General features: G+C 40.8%; 1 protein-coding gene across 7 annotated transcripts in view; it reads right to left on the bottom strand.

Annotated features, from left to right (window-relative positions):
- LOC121322829 (lipoma-preferred partner homolog) overlaps nucleotides 1-15,149 on the bottom strand; it is a 128,953-nt gene that overhangs the window by 16,708 nt on the left and 97,096 nt on the right. For all 7 annotated transcript variants that reach the window (XM_041263178.1, XM_041263182.1, XM_041263177.1 and 4 more), the window contains one exon: nucleotides 7,252-7,384. In XM_041263178.1, coding sequence (XP_041119112.1) covers nucleotides 7,252-7,384 — 133 coding nt within the window. The remainder of the gene's footprint in view (nucleotides 1-7,251; nucleotides 7,385-15,149) is intronic.

Genomic DNA, 15,149 nt, shown 5'->3' with positions numbered 1-15,149 from the left:
CAGAGTTGCACTTGCTTCTTTGGGTACACAGTGGCCTGTTATTGCTGTGGAGATTCAGTGTGGAAACAGCATGCCTCTGCTGGTGTTGAAAGTTAACAGCACTGCTATTCCTCCCATGGGAGCTCCTCAGCTTTCAGATATCTTTAATCTAGTTACAGTGTCTTGAGCTCAATTGAAGATATCTTCAGTCCAATTAGTGACACCACCAATTTAATTTCGCTATCTTAAATGAATGGGCTTGGAGATATTTCTGAATGTTTCTTTCTTTAATGTACTGTTTCTGAACTTAGATTAAAGATTACTCTAACTACATTTTAGAGTGATCATGAATTCATTTAAGTGTATTTAATTTTATTAAAAACAGGCGGGCAGACTAGCTGTTATGACTTGAATATTCTCAACGGTATATCTTTTAAAGCACAACTTGACCAAGTTATAGAAATGTTTCAAAAATCAATAGAGGGTTAAGGTCTCAGGCATCGTGCTTGTATTTTTGCAAGTCAATATTTTAACCTATTTCACCCATACATTTGCTAGCACCTTCAATTATATAATAGTACTCCCATGCATCAGGGACCTGGGATTTCACATGCCAGTAACACTGTCATACTAAGGGGTGGATTGGATCAAGCTTTACCCCTCAAGGATATGCCAGAGCTGGACTTTCACAATGCAGTTTACAGCACTGGGGATTCCCCCTTGATCACATCAACAACCTAGCACTGGTTATCAGGGATCACCCCTGCAGCGCATTTGTACTGAGTGACTGGCAGACTCATAGCATAAGTGCACCAGACCAGACCAGGGCTCTGTTCAGTCTCTTTAGCAAACTTAATGAAATGTGATGTGAGGATATCCTGAAGTGGATTAAAACAGGAGGTAATTGTTACAAACTGCTAAAAAAAAAACTAAAAACAAAACATGACCCAATTACTGTCTTCAGATTGCAACTCACTTGACTGCATGGAAAAGAAAGCCAAGCATTTCCACTGGGACCAGCCTGCAGAAACAGTAAAGGAAACCTCTCGGAAATCCTTTTCCTTTTGGCACCTTGTAAACAGCACAGTCCTGGATCAGCACACGCACCCGTGTGTTTCAAACTGCACAGTCCTGGATCAGCATGTGCGCCCGTGTGTTTTAAACAGCACAGTCCTGGTTCAGCCTGTGTGTTTTAAACAGCACAGTCCTGGATCAGCCTGTGTGTTTTAAACAGCATAGTCCTGGATCAGTATGCGCGCCTGTGTGTTTTAAACAGCACAGTCCTGGATCAGCATGTGCGCCCGTGTGTTTTAAACAGCATAGTCCTGGATCAGCATGCGTGCCTGTGTGTTTTAAACAGCACAGTCCTGGATTAGCCTGTGTGTTTTAAGCAGCACAGTCCTGGATCAGCCTGTGTGTTTTAAGCAGTACAGTCCTGGATCAGCCCATATGTTTTAAGCAGCACAGTCCTGGATCAGCCCATGTGTTTTAAGCAGCACAGTCCTGGATCAGCCCATGTGTTTTAAGTAGCACAGTCCTGGATCAGCCTGTGTGTTTTAAACAGCACAATCCTGGATCAGCATGCGCGCCTGTGTGTTTTAAACAGCACAGTCCTGGATCAGCATGCGTGCCTGTATGTTTTAAATAGCACAGTCCTGGATCAGCACGTGCGCCCGTGTGTTTTAAACAGCACAGTCCTGGATCAGCGCATGTGTTTTAAACAACATAGTCCTGGAGCAGCCCATGTGTTTTAAACAGCACAGTCCTGGATCAGCCTGTGTGTTTTAAACAGCAGAGTCCTGGATCAGCCTGTGTGTTTTAAGGAGTACAGTCCTGGATCAGCCCATGTGTTTTAAGCAGCACAGTCCTGGATCAGCCTGTGTGTTTTAAACAGCACAGTCCTGGATCAGCAGGCGCGCCCGTGTGTTTTAAACAGCACAGTCCTGGATCAGCATGTGCGCCCATGTGTTTTAAACAGCATAGTCCTGGATCAGCCTGTGTGTTTTAAGCAGTACAGTCCTGGATCAGCCTGTGTGTTTTAAGCAGCACAGTCCTGGATCAGCCTGTGTGTTTTAAACAGCACAGTCCTGGATCAGCATGTGCGCCTGTGTGTTTTAAACAGCATAGTCCTGGATCAGCCTGTGTGTTTTAAGGAGTACAGTCCTGGATCAGCCTGTGTGTTTTAAACAGCACAGTCCTGGATCAGCATGTGCGCCTGTGTGTTTTAAACAGCATAGTCCTGGATCAGCCTGTGTGTTTTAAGGAGTACAGTCCTGGATCAGCCTGTGTGTTTTAAACAGCACAGTCCTGGATCAGTCTGTGTGTTTTAAGCAGCACAGTCCTGGATCAGCCTGTGTGTTTTAAGCAGCACAGTCCTGGATCAGCCTGTGTGTTTTAAACAGCACAGTCCTGGATCAGCATGTGCGCCCGTGTGTTTTAAACAGCACAGTCCTGGATCAGCATGTGCGCCTGTGTGTTTTAAACAGCATAGTCCTGGATCAGCCTGTGTGTTTTAAGCAGCACAGTCCTGGATCAGCCTGTGTGTTTTAAAACAGTCGGCTCTTTCTGCATCAGAAGCCGGCCTGCTGCCAGGCTAGTGCCAAGAATCCTGGTCTTTCTTTATCTCGTCGCAGAAACTGTTGTACCATCTCTAAGCAGCAATCAGTATATGTAATTGCATGTTATTTTTAATAGCGAGGAGAGACACATTTAATCAAAAGAGGATTTTAAACTGTCGGCAGCAATCTCATATTATAATGGTACTAAAAGTGACAGATGGATGCAGATGCAAAGGATTGTGCTACAATGTACATGAAACCCACATTCCCCTTGGTGGGTATCTCAGTCTGCTCAAATCAGTGCACCCTTGCTGTCTGTGCTCCCGGGCGAGCTACTCCTTGCAGCAACAGTTAACATTTCTGCAAGGCCTAGCTAGAAATCACCCAGGAGAAAACAAAAGAAAAGTGAAAAAAAGCAGAAGAGGTTATACAACCGTCAAAATGGTATTATGTGTGCATCTTCATATATATGCATATACACACACACACACACACACACACACACACACACACACACACACACAAAAATATCATACATTATTATGGGATATGCCAGGAGTCTACAGAACATCATATAAGAGAGTTAAAAGAAAAAAGAAAAAATAAATAATAATGTTTTTTCAATGCCAGAGAGACACCAGCGGCACTCCTATAAAAGCTGCCATTACTCCTATGATCAATAAAGCGTAAGAGGCAATGATAGATCCTGTACCTGTCAACTTTGAGCTGTTCCCCATTTCAGTATACAGGAACTACAACTACAGAAACTGCAAACTTTTCTTTTTAACTCGGGGAGTATTTACAATAGTCAGACTTGAATAAAACAGGAGGAGAGAATGCAGGAAAATGAATGCAGAAAAAGCAAAGATGATGGAAATCACAGATGAGTTCGGAGGGACACTGCTGGCAAATCGAATGCAGCCAGCTGGGTATAATCACAAGCAATAGGCTGGCTTGTTTCGTAACTAGGATATTTGTACAGCCTTGAAGGAGGATGGAGACTGGGAACTGAACAAACAGCTGGGGCAACCGAAATGATATTTAAACAAAACTGCACGACCTGGAGGAGGGGGAGGAGGAGGATGCAGACACTGTTGTTACAAGACAAACAAGGTGATGTCTGATTATGGTGACACCTATAAAGGCTTATGAAGCAACATTTGGAGATTCAATCCTTTTTAAAGTCTTGTGCAAAGCTTTGGGGCTATCTGGATATGGGTCAATATTGTTCTTAATGGGAGTGGGATAAAGAGCGAGAGCTGTCCTCATTCAAGAGGTGCTGTGCAATTTAAAACGCACAAATACATTTGATACCCCACTGTGCACACACAATAATGGATATACAAAATACATTTCGAGAAGGTTTGCTGAGGGCAATGCAGCTTGAATCTGTCAGAATGCACTGAGTAAGCCACTGCAGGAAGCTTTACCCAGCAAATTTAATTCTTCAAGTCCCCCAGTCACACAGCCATACAAGTCACTGGTCTTTAGAGGCCCCAAGCTGACAAGCAACGTCACAGCGCTTCAACCTATGGCCATTTCTTTGCTTCAAACTAATTTCCAATGTCAGTGAATCACAGTCAGTGCCTCTGTCATGCCTGTGTTTGGAAGGCGGTCAGGAGCCGACATCACAGAGCATCAACCTTTCCTCTCAAAGTCGTGGGAGTGGGGTATGGGTTACATGCTCCTGAGAGTGGACATGCATGTATGTGTGTGGAGGGGAGGGATGTGAGACACACACACAGAACTGGAACGTGAGTGCAGAGAAGTTTGGAATGGATTTGCATGGCAGCTGCTCATCGTGCAGGGCTCAGTGGAGATGTCTGAGTAAGTCATGTTAGCGAAGAGGCAAGCTACCATGATGAAGCAATTAGGTTTAATATCACATTGGCAGCACTGAAGAAGGGGGAGGCTAAATCCTGCTCTCCTGTAGTGTGGTACAGGCATAAGGAAGCAAATATAACAAAGATGCTTTGCAAATATCACCCAATTCTCCAGATTGAAATGCTCAGAAGAGTGAATGGCAGTTTTACGTTGTGGGTAACTCCACTAATGGGTTCCACTGTTTTAGTGAATGTGGATTTGTGACAAAGCTACGGTGCTGTATTAAAAAAAAGAAAAAATTGAAAAGCCTGCTGCAGTACTTTGTGCACATATCTTGCACAGTTCCTCCAGGGATTGTGCTGAAATTAAAGCAAAGGAACTGAGAGTCTCAGACAGAGAGAACTTTAGATACAGATACAAAAAAAAAAAAAACACTGCCTGTGCTTGCAGCAACGTGCCAGTGTCTGCTGAGCTTGAACGACAGTCGTGTCTTCAGTGGTACAAGATGCTGTTGAATTTGAACTCAGGCTGCTGAAGCTTGTGCTTCCTTATTTATATAAGAGGGGGAAAAGCATGCAAACTATTGATGGAAGTGGAAGTACTGCTGTCTTAGGAACATGCTGCAGCTCTTCAATGCAGTGTTCATTTTCCTTATTGTGACACATACAAATGGGAATTGGATTTTAAAAACAGCAAGCTCTCTAGGTTCGCTGAAGGCAACAAAATAATATGCAAATACATTCATCCAAAATAACTAGGACAATGCAGAAAAAGCCATCTGATTGAAATCCTTTTCATACACTTAGTTTGAAACGTTTTTTTTTTTTTTAAGGACACAAAGCAATCTGAGCGCAAACGGAGTTCGGATTAACCCAAAAGTTGCCCTGACCTATATACGGCATCTCTTGTCCGTGCCATCAATACATTGCCTGTGCCCTGTTGATAACTTCCCCTAGGATCTCCATGGAAACGAGCGGTGTAGTTTTACGCTGCTGTCCAGGTAAAACATCCTTGCTAAACAAATAGAAGCACTGCATTTGATTATTGGTTTGAGAGAGTTAAATCAGGTGGAAGCAGCGAGTTAATGGTGGTTATAATCTCAGGAAAATGGGCAATGCAAGAACAGGGGATCAAACATACTTGTTAACGTGTATGATTTAATCTGGATTTTCTTTTGTACCTGTCATTATACACCATGGAGATTTGAGAGTTGTACTAGGTGTAACCCTCTTCTTAACAATATATTGTCCGATTTCAATTAACTCCTTTTCAACTTCACTGGGTCTATTCAAATTGACGTGAATGACGGCCACTGTTTAAATAAGGAATAAAGAGCCCACGGTTATGAAGGCCTTACAGCAAGCAATGAATGTTAGTATCCAGGTTATTTCTGACAGTAAACATGTAAATTGAATTAAATGGCAGCTGCATTCAGATACGCCCCTGTATAGGTCTATTGTATAGAAAATAAGGCTCCCATTGCATAGCAGTTTGAGTATTCCTGGTTTTACTATGAATTTAATAAAACATAACATTATTCAACAGGTTTCATTTGATTTTAAGAAGCTAAATTAGTTCATTCTATAGGGTGCTGCAAAACTTTTGGCCAGAGCTGTATACACATCTTCATGGTGTGATCTTGTGCAGCACTAAGCCACTCTGACATACACTTGCTCATCTCAGAGAGTTTCTGTGGAATTGCCAGAAGTGATGTCATATCAGATTATGTGCTGCCACCTTAGTTTACATACTATGCCACCCACTTAGCAGCTAATGTATGCTGGCCTGATTTCACCCACTGACACAGATCTGGGGTTGGCATGCAAACATAAGATAACACACAGTTGAGTCTATAGGGGTGGAAATGAGACTCTCATTGCATAGCATTTCTATCCATTCCCGATTTTAGTATGAGTTTAATAACTGTTAACAGAAAATTGATAACACCTTGAAATTTAAAACAAGGAAATTCATCTACTAGTACTTTAAAGGTAAACTATGTCTGTGTTACTTTAAAGGTAAGCTGTGTGTGTGTGTGTGTGTGTGTGTATATATATATATATATATATATATAAAATTAAAAAGTCATTTAACTTCCGCAAGACTGATGGGAGTACACCTGTGTTCCCCTCGCTTCAACAGAGCAGGAACTGGAACAGCGAGCCACACAGATACACTACACCACAGGCCAATGAGATTACTAGAGGCTGGAACTCTCGAGCCTGCTCTCATTCACGGTTTGGTTTATAAGAAAAAAAATAAGAAAGAATATGTTGTTTGCGACTTGGGAAATAAGAGTTGAAAAGCCAAGCAAAAAAAGAGCTATTTATATGATAATTAAGAATGAACACACTCCAGTAAACGTAGTTATATACCCAATCATGGGCCTTGACGCAAACAGAACAGGCAAGTTAACACTGCATGCTTTGTTTTACTCTCACTAATACATGAGCACAGCCAGGATTAACAACATATTCAAGGACAGCAGCTCCTGACGGGGTAACAATAATATCCCATGCTTTTGATTTTTTTATTTCTATTTATTAAGATTTTGTTGACATTTTCCAGACATATTAAAACTCACTTTCCATGCAGGGCGCTAATATAAAGGATAGGAATCAAGTGCTATCAATGGGTTTCATTCCTGTCAGAGCACACATTCCTGTTACTGGGGTGGAAATAAGGCTCCCATTGCATAGCAGTTTGTGTATTCCTGGTTTTACTATGAGTTTAACAAGACACACCTGCGCTTATTACTTATACACTGTGGTTAATCAAGCTGATAATAAAACCCGGAAAGGGTGACACTGCTATGCAGCAGGAGTCTTATTTTCTGTGATTGCTGCGGTTGACCTGAAAGCAGTTGTCCTTAACAGAAGCCTGTTCTTACCAAAGTACTCCTCGGAGGGAGGGTGCTCCATGTCGTACAGCATCTTCTTGGTGAGGCGTTCAAGTTCATCCTCGGGCCGGGCTGCTGCGTAGCTGGGAACAGGGCCAGAGGGCATGGGAGGCACGGAACTACCCTGAAGAACACAGAACAAATACAAGCATGTCAGTGACATCAGCCCTGCAGGCTTTATCCCAATTGCACAGGTATGACTACAGATGTAAATATACAGGTACGGGCCACATGCATTCCCACCGGGGTTATACTAACACACAGCAGGCTTACTGATGTACCATGCAGGCTCAATAAAGGGACTGCAATTAAAACAACTTGCACAGAAATGAGATCTTGCACTCTATCAGTACAGACTGGCGGGTAAGTGAAGCTTTGTTCCTGCTACCGGTGGCCTCTTCAATAGCTGTGGTGGTGTTAAAAATACAAAAAAGCAGATCAAAACCTGCTGGCTCCACATCTTGCTTAGTACATAAAACATCTCACTACTGCTTCCTTCCCCGAGATAATGTACAGTAGCCAGCTCCCCTCAATGTTATTAATGGTGGGTGGGCACCAAATCAGATGTGCTGTTCTTAACGTCCCTGTGTCAGTGAACCACAGAGCCAAGAATAACCCTGGAGCATTTCAATATGGGTATAGGGAACAGTGAGAACAGCTGCATTGAGGCAATGTGAACAGTATGGTGCAACAGATTTTATATATATATATATATATATATATATATATATATATATATATATATATATATATATATATATATATATATGAAGTTTCAGCAAGTAGAGCTGCAGAAAGTGTTAACCCTTTCTACACCACCACCACCACTCCCCTTCCTTGTATAGCATTTGGTTAATGGTCTATGTGATGTTACTATATGTACAGTAGGTAACACCAGGGGGTCGGCTCCTTCACTGCTGTGCAGTATTAGAAAGTGCAGCAGTGAGTTCCAGGAGAGAAACCCAGAGAGGGTTTCACTCGCTATTCGACTGTATCAATGCGATGCGGGGCACTGTGTCACTTCAAGACTTTTCTGAAGCCTATAGTGCGGAAACAGAACTATTGTAATCATAAATAATAATACAAAAACATTATAAAGCTGTTACTTGTACTCCAAAATATGAAAGAGCACACCCGTCCACCTAAGACTTTTCACAACCTGTTCACAGAAGGGTGGTAGCACTGTTTATTCCTTATATTCAAATACTGCAAAAGAGAGAGCAGAGAGAGAGAGATAGATTGTATATGTACTGTAGTTCATTTTCCATCCCTTTCAGCATTATATTACAGTCACTCTCCCTCAGTCTCTCTTCACCTCTATTCACAAAGCAGAGTGTCATTGTCAGCATTACATTACAATCACTCTCCCTTTACATCTATTTACACGTCCTTACATCATCTTTTCCATGTGTTTGCAAGACCCAGGTAAGAACAGGGGTGTACTGCAGACAGAGAAGTACACACTGACAAAGAATGTTTTGAATGCTTAAGGTAGAGTGAAAAATAGCACAGGGAGTGGCCACTAGAACAAGTGCTATTCTACATGACAAGGCAGGCAGGTCCTGTAAGCTCACACCTGCTTGGTCTCTACTCCACAGTGCAATTAGCTCAGCATTATTAAAGAGCAGCGGAGCTTGCTAGTACATCTATTCCCTGATTTCACTGAATTAAACTGCTTAGTTTATGCTTTCCCATGCATTGTCCTTGTTAAATAAACAGAACACTCCATGGACAGTAAACATATAACAAAGTGTAATAAAGCTCAGTGAAACCATGTAAGCATTGTAAAGCCCAGAGGGGTGTGGTAAAGGGTATATTAAAAAAAAAAAAAACTACAAAAAAAAACCCCCATAGAAACTGTGGTAAATGATTATTATTATTACTGCATACTTTTTGAGCCCAGCTTCATCATTATTAGCATCGTTTATATTATAACATAACGTAAGACAATAGAACATTTTTAACATCTTTAAAATTACAACATTATAACCATTGTCCACAATGAACATAAGGGTTTGATTTGCCCGTAAAACTTTACTCTTATTGCCGTAAGACTGGAAAAATAATAAAAAAATAATAATAAAAAAAAAATATGGAAACCTGTAAGAGTTGACAGGTATGTTGTTGTTGTTGTTGTTGTTGTTGTTGTTGTTGTTGTTGTTATAATAATAATAATAATAATAATAATAATAATAATAATTATTATTATTATTATTATTATTATTATTATTATATATTAATACAGTATTGTTGATTTTGTAATATACAATGCTGTCATCTTTTACATGTACAGTGCCGTGAAAAAGTATTTTCCCCCCTGTCTTATTTCACATTGAATTTGGTCAGATCTTTTCGTGGGTTGTAGTAGTATATAGAGGAAGTCAGAGAAAAAAGACATCAAAGTTTGGTGCTTCTTTCATTTGCCTGGTGTGCAAGGTAATCAAATAAGCTATCTTCAGGTGTGAAAAAGTTATTGCCCCCCCACCCCAGTTAACTCAGCCCAATTAAAGGGATAATTAGGGTCAGCTGTTTGAATGCTTTGGTTAACAATCAGGCCTGATTTGGGCCAGCCCTGCCCAATATAAATCTGACTAACATTGGCCCTTAACATCAGAGTGAAGTTGTCAGCACACAGGTTCTAGAGGCACATCATGCCATGATCAAAATAAATTCCTGAAGACCTCCGGAAAAAAAAAAAAAAGTTGTTGATGCCTATCAGTCTGGAAATGGTTAGAAAGCCATTTCTAAGGCTCTGGGGCTTGTCCAAACTTCAGTCAGAGCCATATTGTCCAAATGGAGAAAGTTTGGGACAATAATAAGTCTTCCCAGGAGTGGCCGTCCTGCCAAAATCTTTCCAAGAGCAAGGCGTAAAATTGTTCAGGAAGTCACAAAGAACCCTAGAACAACATCCAGTGATCTGCAGACCTCTCTTGCTTCGGCTAAGGTCAGTGTTCATGACTCCACCATCAGAAAGATAGTGGGCAAAAATGGGATTCATGGCACAGTAGCAAGGCAGAAACCACTGCTCACTAAGAAGAACATGAAACTCGTCTCAAGTTTGCCAAAAAAACACCTGGATGATTCTCAAAAGTTCTGGAACAATGTTTTATGGGCAGATGTGGAACTTTTTGGCTGGTGAATGTTATGTCTGGCAAAAACCAAACACTGCATTCCACAGTAAGAACCTCATACCAACAGTCAAGCATGGTGGTGGTGGTGTCATGATTTGAGGATGTTTTGCTGCATCAGGACCTGGATGACTTGCCATCATTGCCCCAACTTGCCAACCATGAATTCTGCTCTGTATCAGAGAATTCTACAGGAGAATGTCAGACCATCCGTCCGTGAGCTGAAGCGGAAGCATAGCTGGATCATGCAACAAGGCAATGATCCGAAACACACAAGCAAGTCTACATCAGAATGACTGAAGAACAAGAATTTTAAAGTTTTGGAATGGCCTAGTCAAAGTCCAGACCTAAACCCCATTGAGATGTGATGGCAGGACCTGGATCTAACAGTTTATGCTCAAAAACCCACAAATGTCACTGAGTTGGAGCAGTTCTGCATGAAGGAGTGGCCAAAATACCTCCACGGCGCTGTGAGAGACTGATCAATAACTGCAGGAAGCGTTTGGTTTTTGAAGTTCTTGCTGCTAAAGGTGGCGTAACCAGTTATTAAGTCTAAGGAGGCGATTATTTTTTCTCACGGGGGCATTGGGTGCTGCATAACTTTCTATAATAAATAAATGAAATAAGTATCAAAATGTTGTTATTTGTTCACTCAGGGTCCTTTTTATCTAATATTAGATTTTGGTTGAAGATCTGATAACATTCAATGTCAAACATGCAAAAATGCAGAAAATCTGACAAGGGGGCAAATACAGTATACAGTACCATGAAAAAGTATCAGCACATTCATTGTAGTCTCTTTAGAATACCTAACCGGTGGTGCAGGTGGTGCAAAACCTTCCCGTCACCACAGTTACACACAAAGCAGGTAATTGGAAACATCCTGCTGAACTCATCCTTCCACATTCACAGTGATTCACTTTAAAAAATAAATAATCTGTCCTTACACTGGTTCTCACTGGCACCCCCTGCAGTATTATAAAGCAGGCCACTCCACAAAGCTTAACACTGGAGATCGAATGTCATGCTGGTACAGGATTTCAACCACCAAGATGAGGTGACTGTAAAACACTGTGGCAGTCAGAGTAGCTGAAAGAAATATTGTGCCTTAACTTCAGCTGGAACAGCCCTATTTGTGTTTGTGGGATTCAAGTGAATAAACTGGATGAAATTGTTCAGCATTTCTGCATTATGACTGTGATGATAATCAAGGGCAATTGTAAAATTATTTAACGAGGAGGGAGACGGACGAGAAGCAACTCTGCAAACAGAAGCTATCAGACAACCAACTAGACAGGAAAGTATTTCAAAACCCAGGGAAGCACCATACAATATGCAAGAGCAGACATGAGTACATCCATCCAGACAACCATGCATTGAAGAAAAAAATACAAATAAAAAGGATAAAGCAGCTGCAGTCAAAACTTCCATTTCTTGTTTCTACTTATAGCCGGAGATAAAAATCCAAAGACACTTAAATTTAGGTTTAAAGAACAACCCCTCCACTGTGCATGACCTGGTTACTGGGGTTACAGACACTACCTTTGAGCTTTCTATCCTCTGCCTAATTGATTCTGTACTTATGCTGCATTAATAAAACGCAATGCCGTCTCAACATGTTTCAATGGCTGCAGAAAAAAAAGCAGAATTTTATGTTTCCGACAGTTGCTCATCTGCATTCAAATGAGACTGGTTTAGCCCCTATGGAGACAGGAGGCCAATTATAACAGACCCATTTCTTGCCTATGGCACTGTCCTGGGACTAAGCTTACCCCTTTCTTTCTTCCTCCGATTATCTGCAGCTAAATGTACAAATATGAAGGATGAAATATGAAAGAGGATTCTGTGGACAGTAGATACAATAGAAGACATCATAACATTAGTATGCATGGTCTTCCAATGTCTGCTGAAAAAAAAAAAAAAAAAACTACGTGCAGCCTGTGAAATAGCATTTCCTTCATACAGTAGTTTTAAATCATAAATTAAGTGCAGCTGGTAATCGGGTGGAGCAGAAGAACCTCAAGCTGGCCATGCCCAGCAGGTGGTGCCACTAGTGGTGTTTAGAAGAGCTGCAGTGGAAAGGGATAGTGGCATCTTGGAACTCTCACCAAGTTATCAAAAAGGGGCGTGTCACCTGTGCACAGGTTTCATTCAGAAAGTCTAATTCAAAAAGATCATAGATAACACACACAGGTTAGACTGCACCCTGAATTACAGTGCAGTGCTACAAACTGAAATGAATGGTAAAGAGGGATATACTTTACAGAAAAAAACTGAACTGGTGTTATAAAGCACCTCTGTATGTATTTAATTAAAGCCACCTTATTCTTTACAATGTCATGTCCAGTCTTATACTTTGATTTCAAGTATAGTGTATCTATGTAGTTTTCTATCACCTTGTTTACAGTAGTTTGCACATATATTGCCATTAAAAAGAAGTTGTGTTTGTCTAGTTTCTTTATTAAGATTTTCTTTATGCATTTCCGACTGCTTGCTGTACATGAAGCTTGGTTATTTGTAACAACAAAAATGTACTGAGGAGCTGATCTGAGTCAGAGTGTGTTCAGAAGGGCTGTCCGTCACGGCTCTCTTCTGATGAAATGCTCTGCTGCAGCTGTCACCCATATTTTCTGTAAGCACTGTCCGTTCTCTAAATCATGTATACCACTATCATGCAGCATATGGGAATGTTTCTCCTTTACTGAATGGTTGGCTCCAACCTAATTAAGAGCTTACCAAATGTTAACACAGTAGTGTAATATTCTTGCTGGTAAAGGGGCTATTAACTTAATTGCACTGCAGACCTGGTGAATAACACATTCCTCTAATTTCTTTTGTTTGTGGGACTCAAGGTGGGAGAGGAAAAGACTTGGCAGTGGATAATCCAGTAAACAAGGGGTTTGTCTTGGAAACCAGGATCTTCTGTTCTAATTGCTTGGCAACTCTCTTCAGCTTCTGTTAGCCCAAACTCTAAGTGATATGCAAACTGGGAAACACTTAGCACTGGGAACTGGGAAACAATTAGCAAGCTCGCTGACCAGGTTAAACACAGTGAATCAGTCCCTGCTGGAAGCAACGCATCTGTTCAGACTTGGAGAAGTGCCACTTGATTCTCCTTGTACTCCCTCTTCGGGTCTGCGGCACATTTTTTGTACATATTTAAGCAGCAGCTGTGCAGAGCGAAGACTTTTGCATAACCTGGCACAACGTATGGTGCATTGTATCCAGAGCTCTGAGCATTTAATTATCTGGTCAACAGAGTGGGTTTTCAGATTTTTTTAAATCACTTGAAGTCTCTCTTGAGAAACATTCCTCAACTTCTCATTTTGCAGCAGCAGGGGCATCCAGTCTTCGGATGACGGATTACCCAAAAATTATTACAAAGTAAAAACTTGTTAACAAAATATGCATTCTCTTTCTTCTTCCAGGAAATACGATTTAAAACAAGTATGTCAGCATAAAATTAAAGTCATCAGTATCATGAAAACAAAAGAGATAACCAAAGATCTACAGCCACTGCATATAACTTTCAAAATGTGCCTCTCTTTATAATCCCATATTAAATGCCTATTCATGATGACATAATCTCCTTATCACTTCACATGAATCCCCATGTTAATTCTAAACATACATTAATTACATTTGAATTCCTGACACTTACAAATTAAAAAGCCAATTGATAGACACAACACATTCAGCTGGATCAAAGAACGCAACCTTTAACATATTTATTTACCTGGGTTTTGTATTGCCATTCGTACTACAATATGAAAATTCACCAAACAATACACACAGATATGCAAGGATAACAAACAATCAGATCTCCAAGCTCCAATAAACACATTGCACACAGATGTTTTAATTCAATAAAGATAATCACCAAAAAGCGTGTTTGCCAGATACAGTTTTAATTAGATGTCATCACTTCTTTCCAGTTCACTGATATGCGGCACATCTGAGCATTGATTGCTGTGTGGGCTGCACTTTAACTGTGCTGAAGGGAATTCATATTTTTCTATGAGTGTGTTATCAATTCCATTCCCATTTCACTTCAAAAAGCTTATTAAAGTTTACAGATACGTTCACTGGGGATCATATCAAAAGATCATTCCGGGTGAGAATACAAGCCCAGTCCCGTGTGGAGGAGAGGATGGGGACGCTGCCAAATAAATCAATCAACACCCTTCAAGCTCTCTGCAATGACAAACCTAACTGCAATAATCTGTAGAATGCATCATTCTAGAACAGCTTTTAGAACTATCCGACACCATGGGCTTGATTCTCAACGTTCTTCACTCCAAATTGGCAGCACAGTTTATATATAGTTACTAACCCAGCCATGCATAACTCAAGCTTGCAAGTGGTTCTAAGGGCTTGTAATATTTGTTTCTTATTTGTATTAGTATTGTAAAATCGATGTTCTTTTCCGCCTGTGTCCAGTGCAAGGACTTCAGGAAAATTGATTAGTGCTGCATGTGACTTCACAGTTTGCTTAAGAGAGGAAGACTAATATTGCAGAACTGTCTGTCTGATTACAGGGGGTGTTGCTGACCTTAAAATACTTTTTGGTTGCGCAATTTATAATAATCCCTGTCAAATGACAGCCAAGCCCAGTAATTACAGAACTCCTTGACAACCTGAAATGTGGGATGTCACAGGATTAACATTTAATTCAGATAACATCAGAACCCCTTTCTTTATTTGAGAAAAAAAAGCAGAAATCCACTGCTTCAAAATGAAGTCCTAGCACCTGATGCTGCC

Source organism: Polyodon spathula, chromosome 11, assembly GCF_017654505.1.
Source record: "Polyodon spathula isolate WHYD16114869_AA chromosome 11, ASM1765450v1, whole genome shotgun sequence".
NCBI classification, from domain to species: domain Eukaryota; kingdom Metazoa; phylum Chordata; class Actinopteri; order Acipenseriformes; family Polyodontidae; genus Polyodon; species Polyodon spathula.
This window is presented reverse-complemented; position numbering and strand designations above follow the sequence as displayed.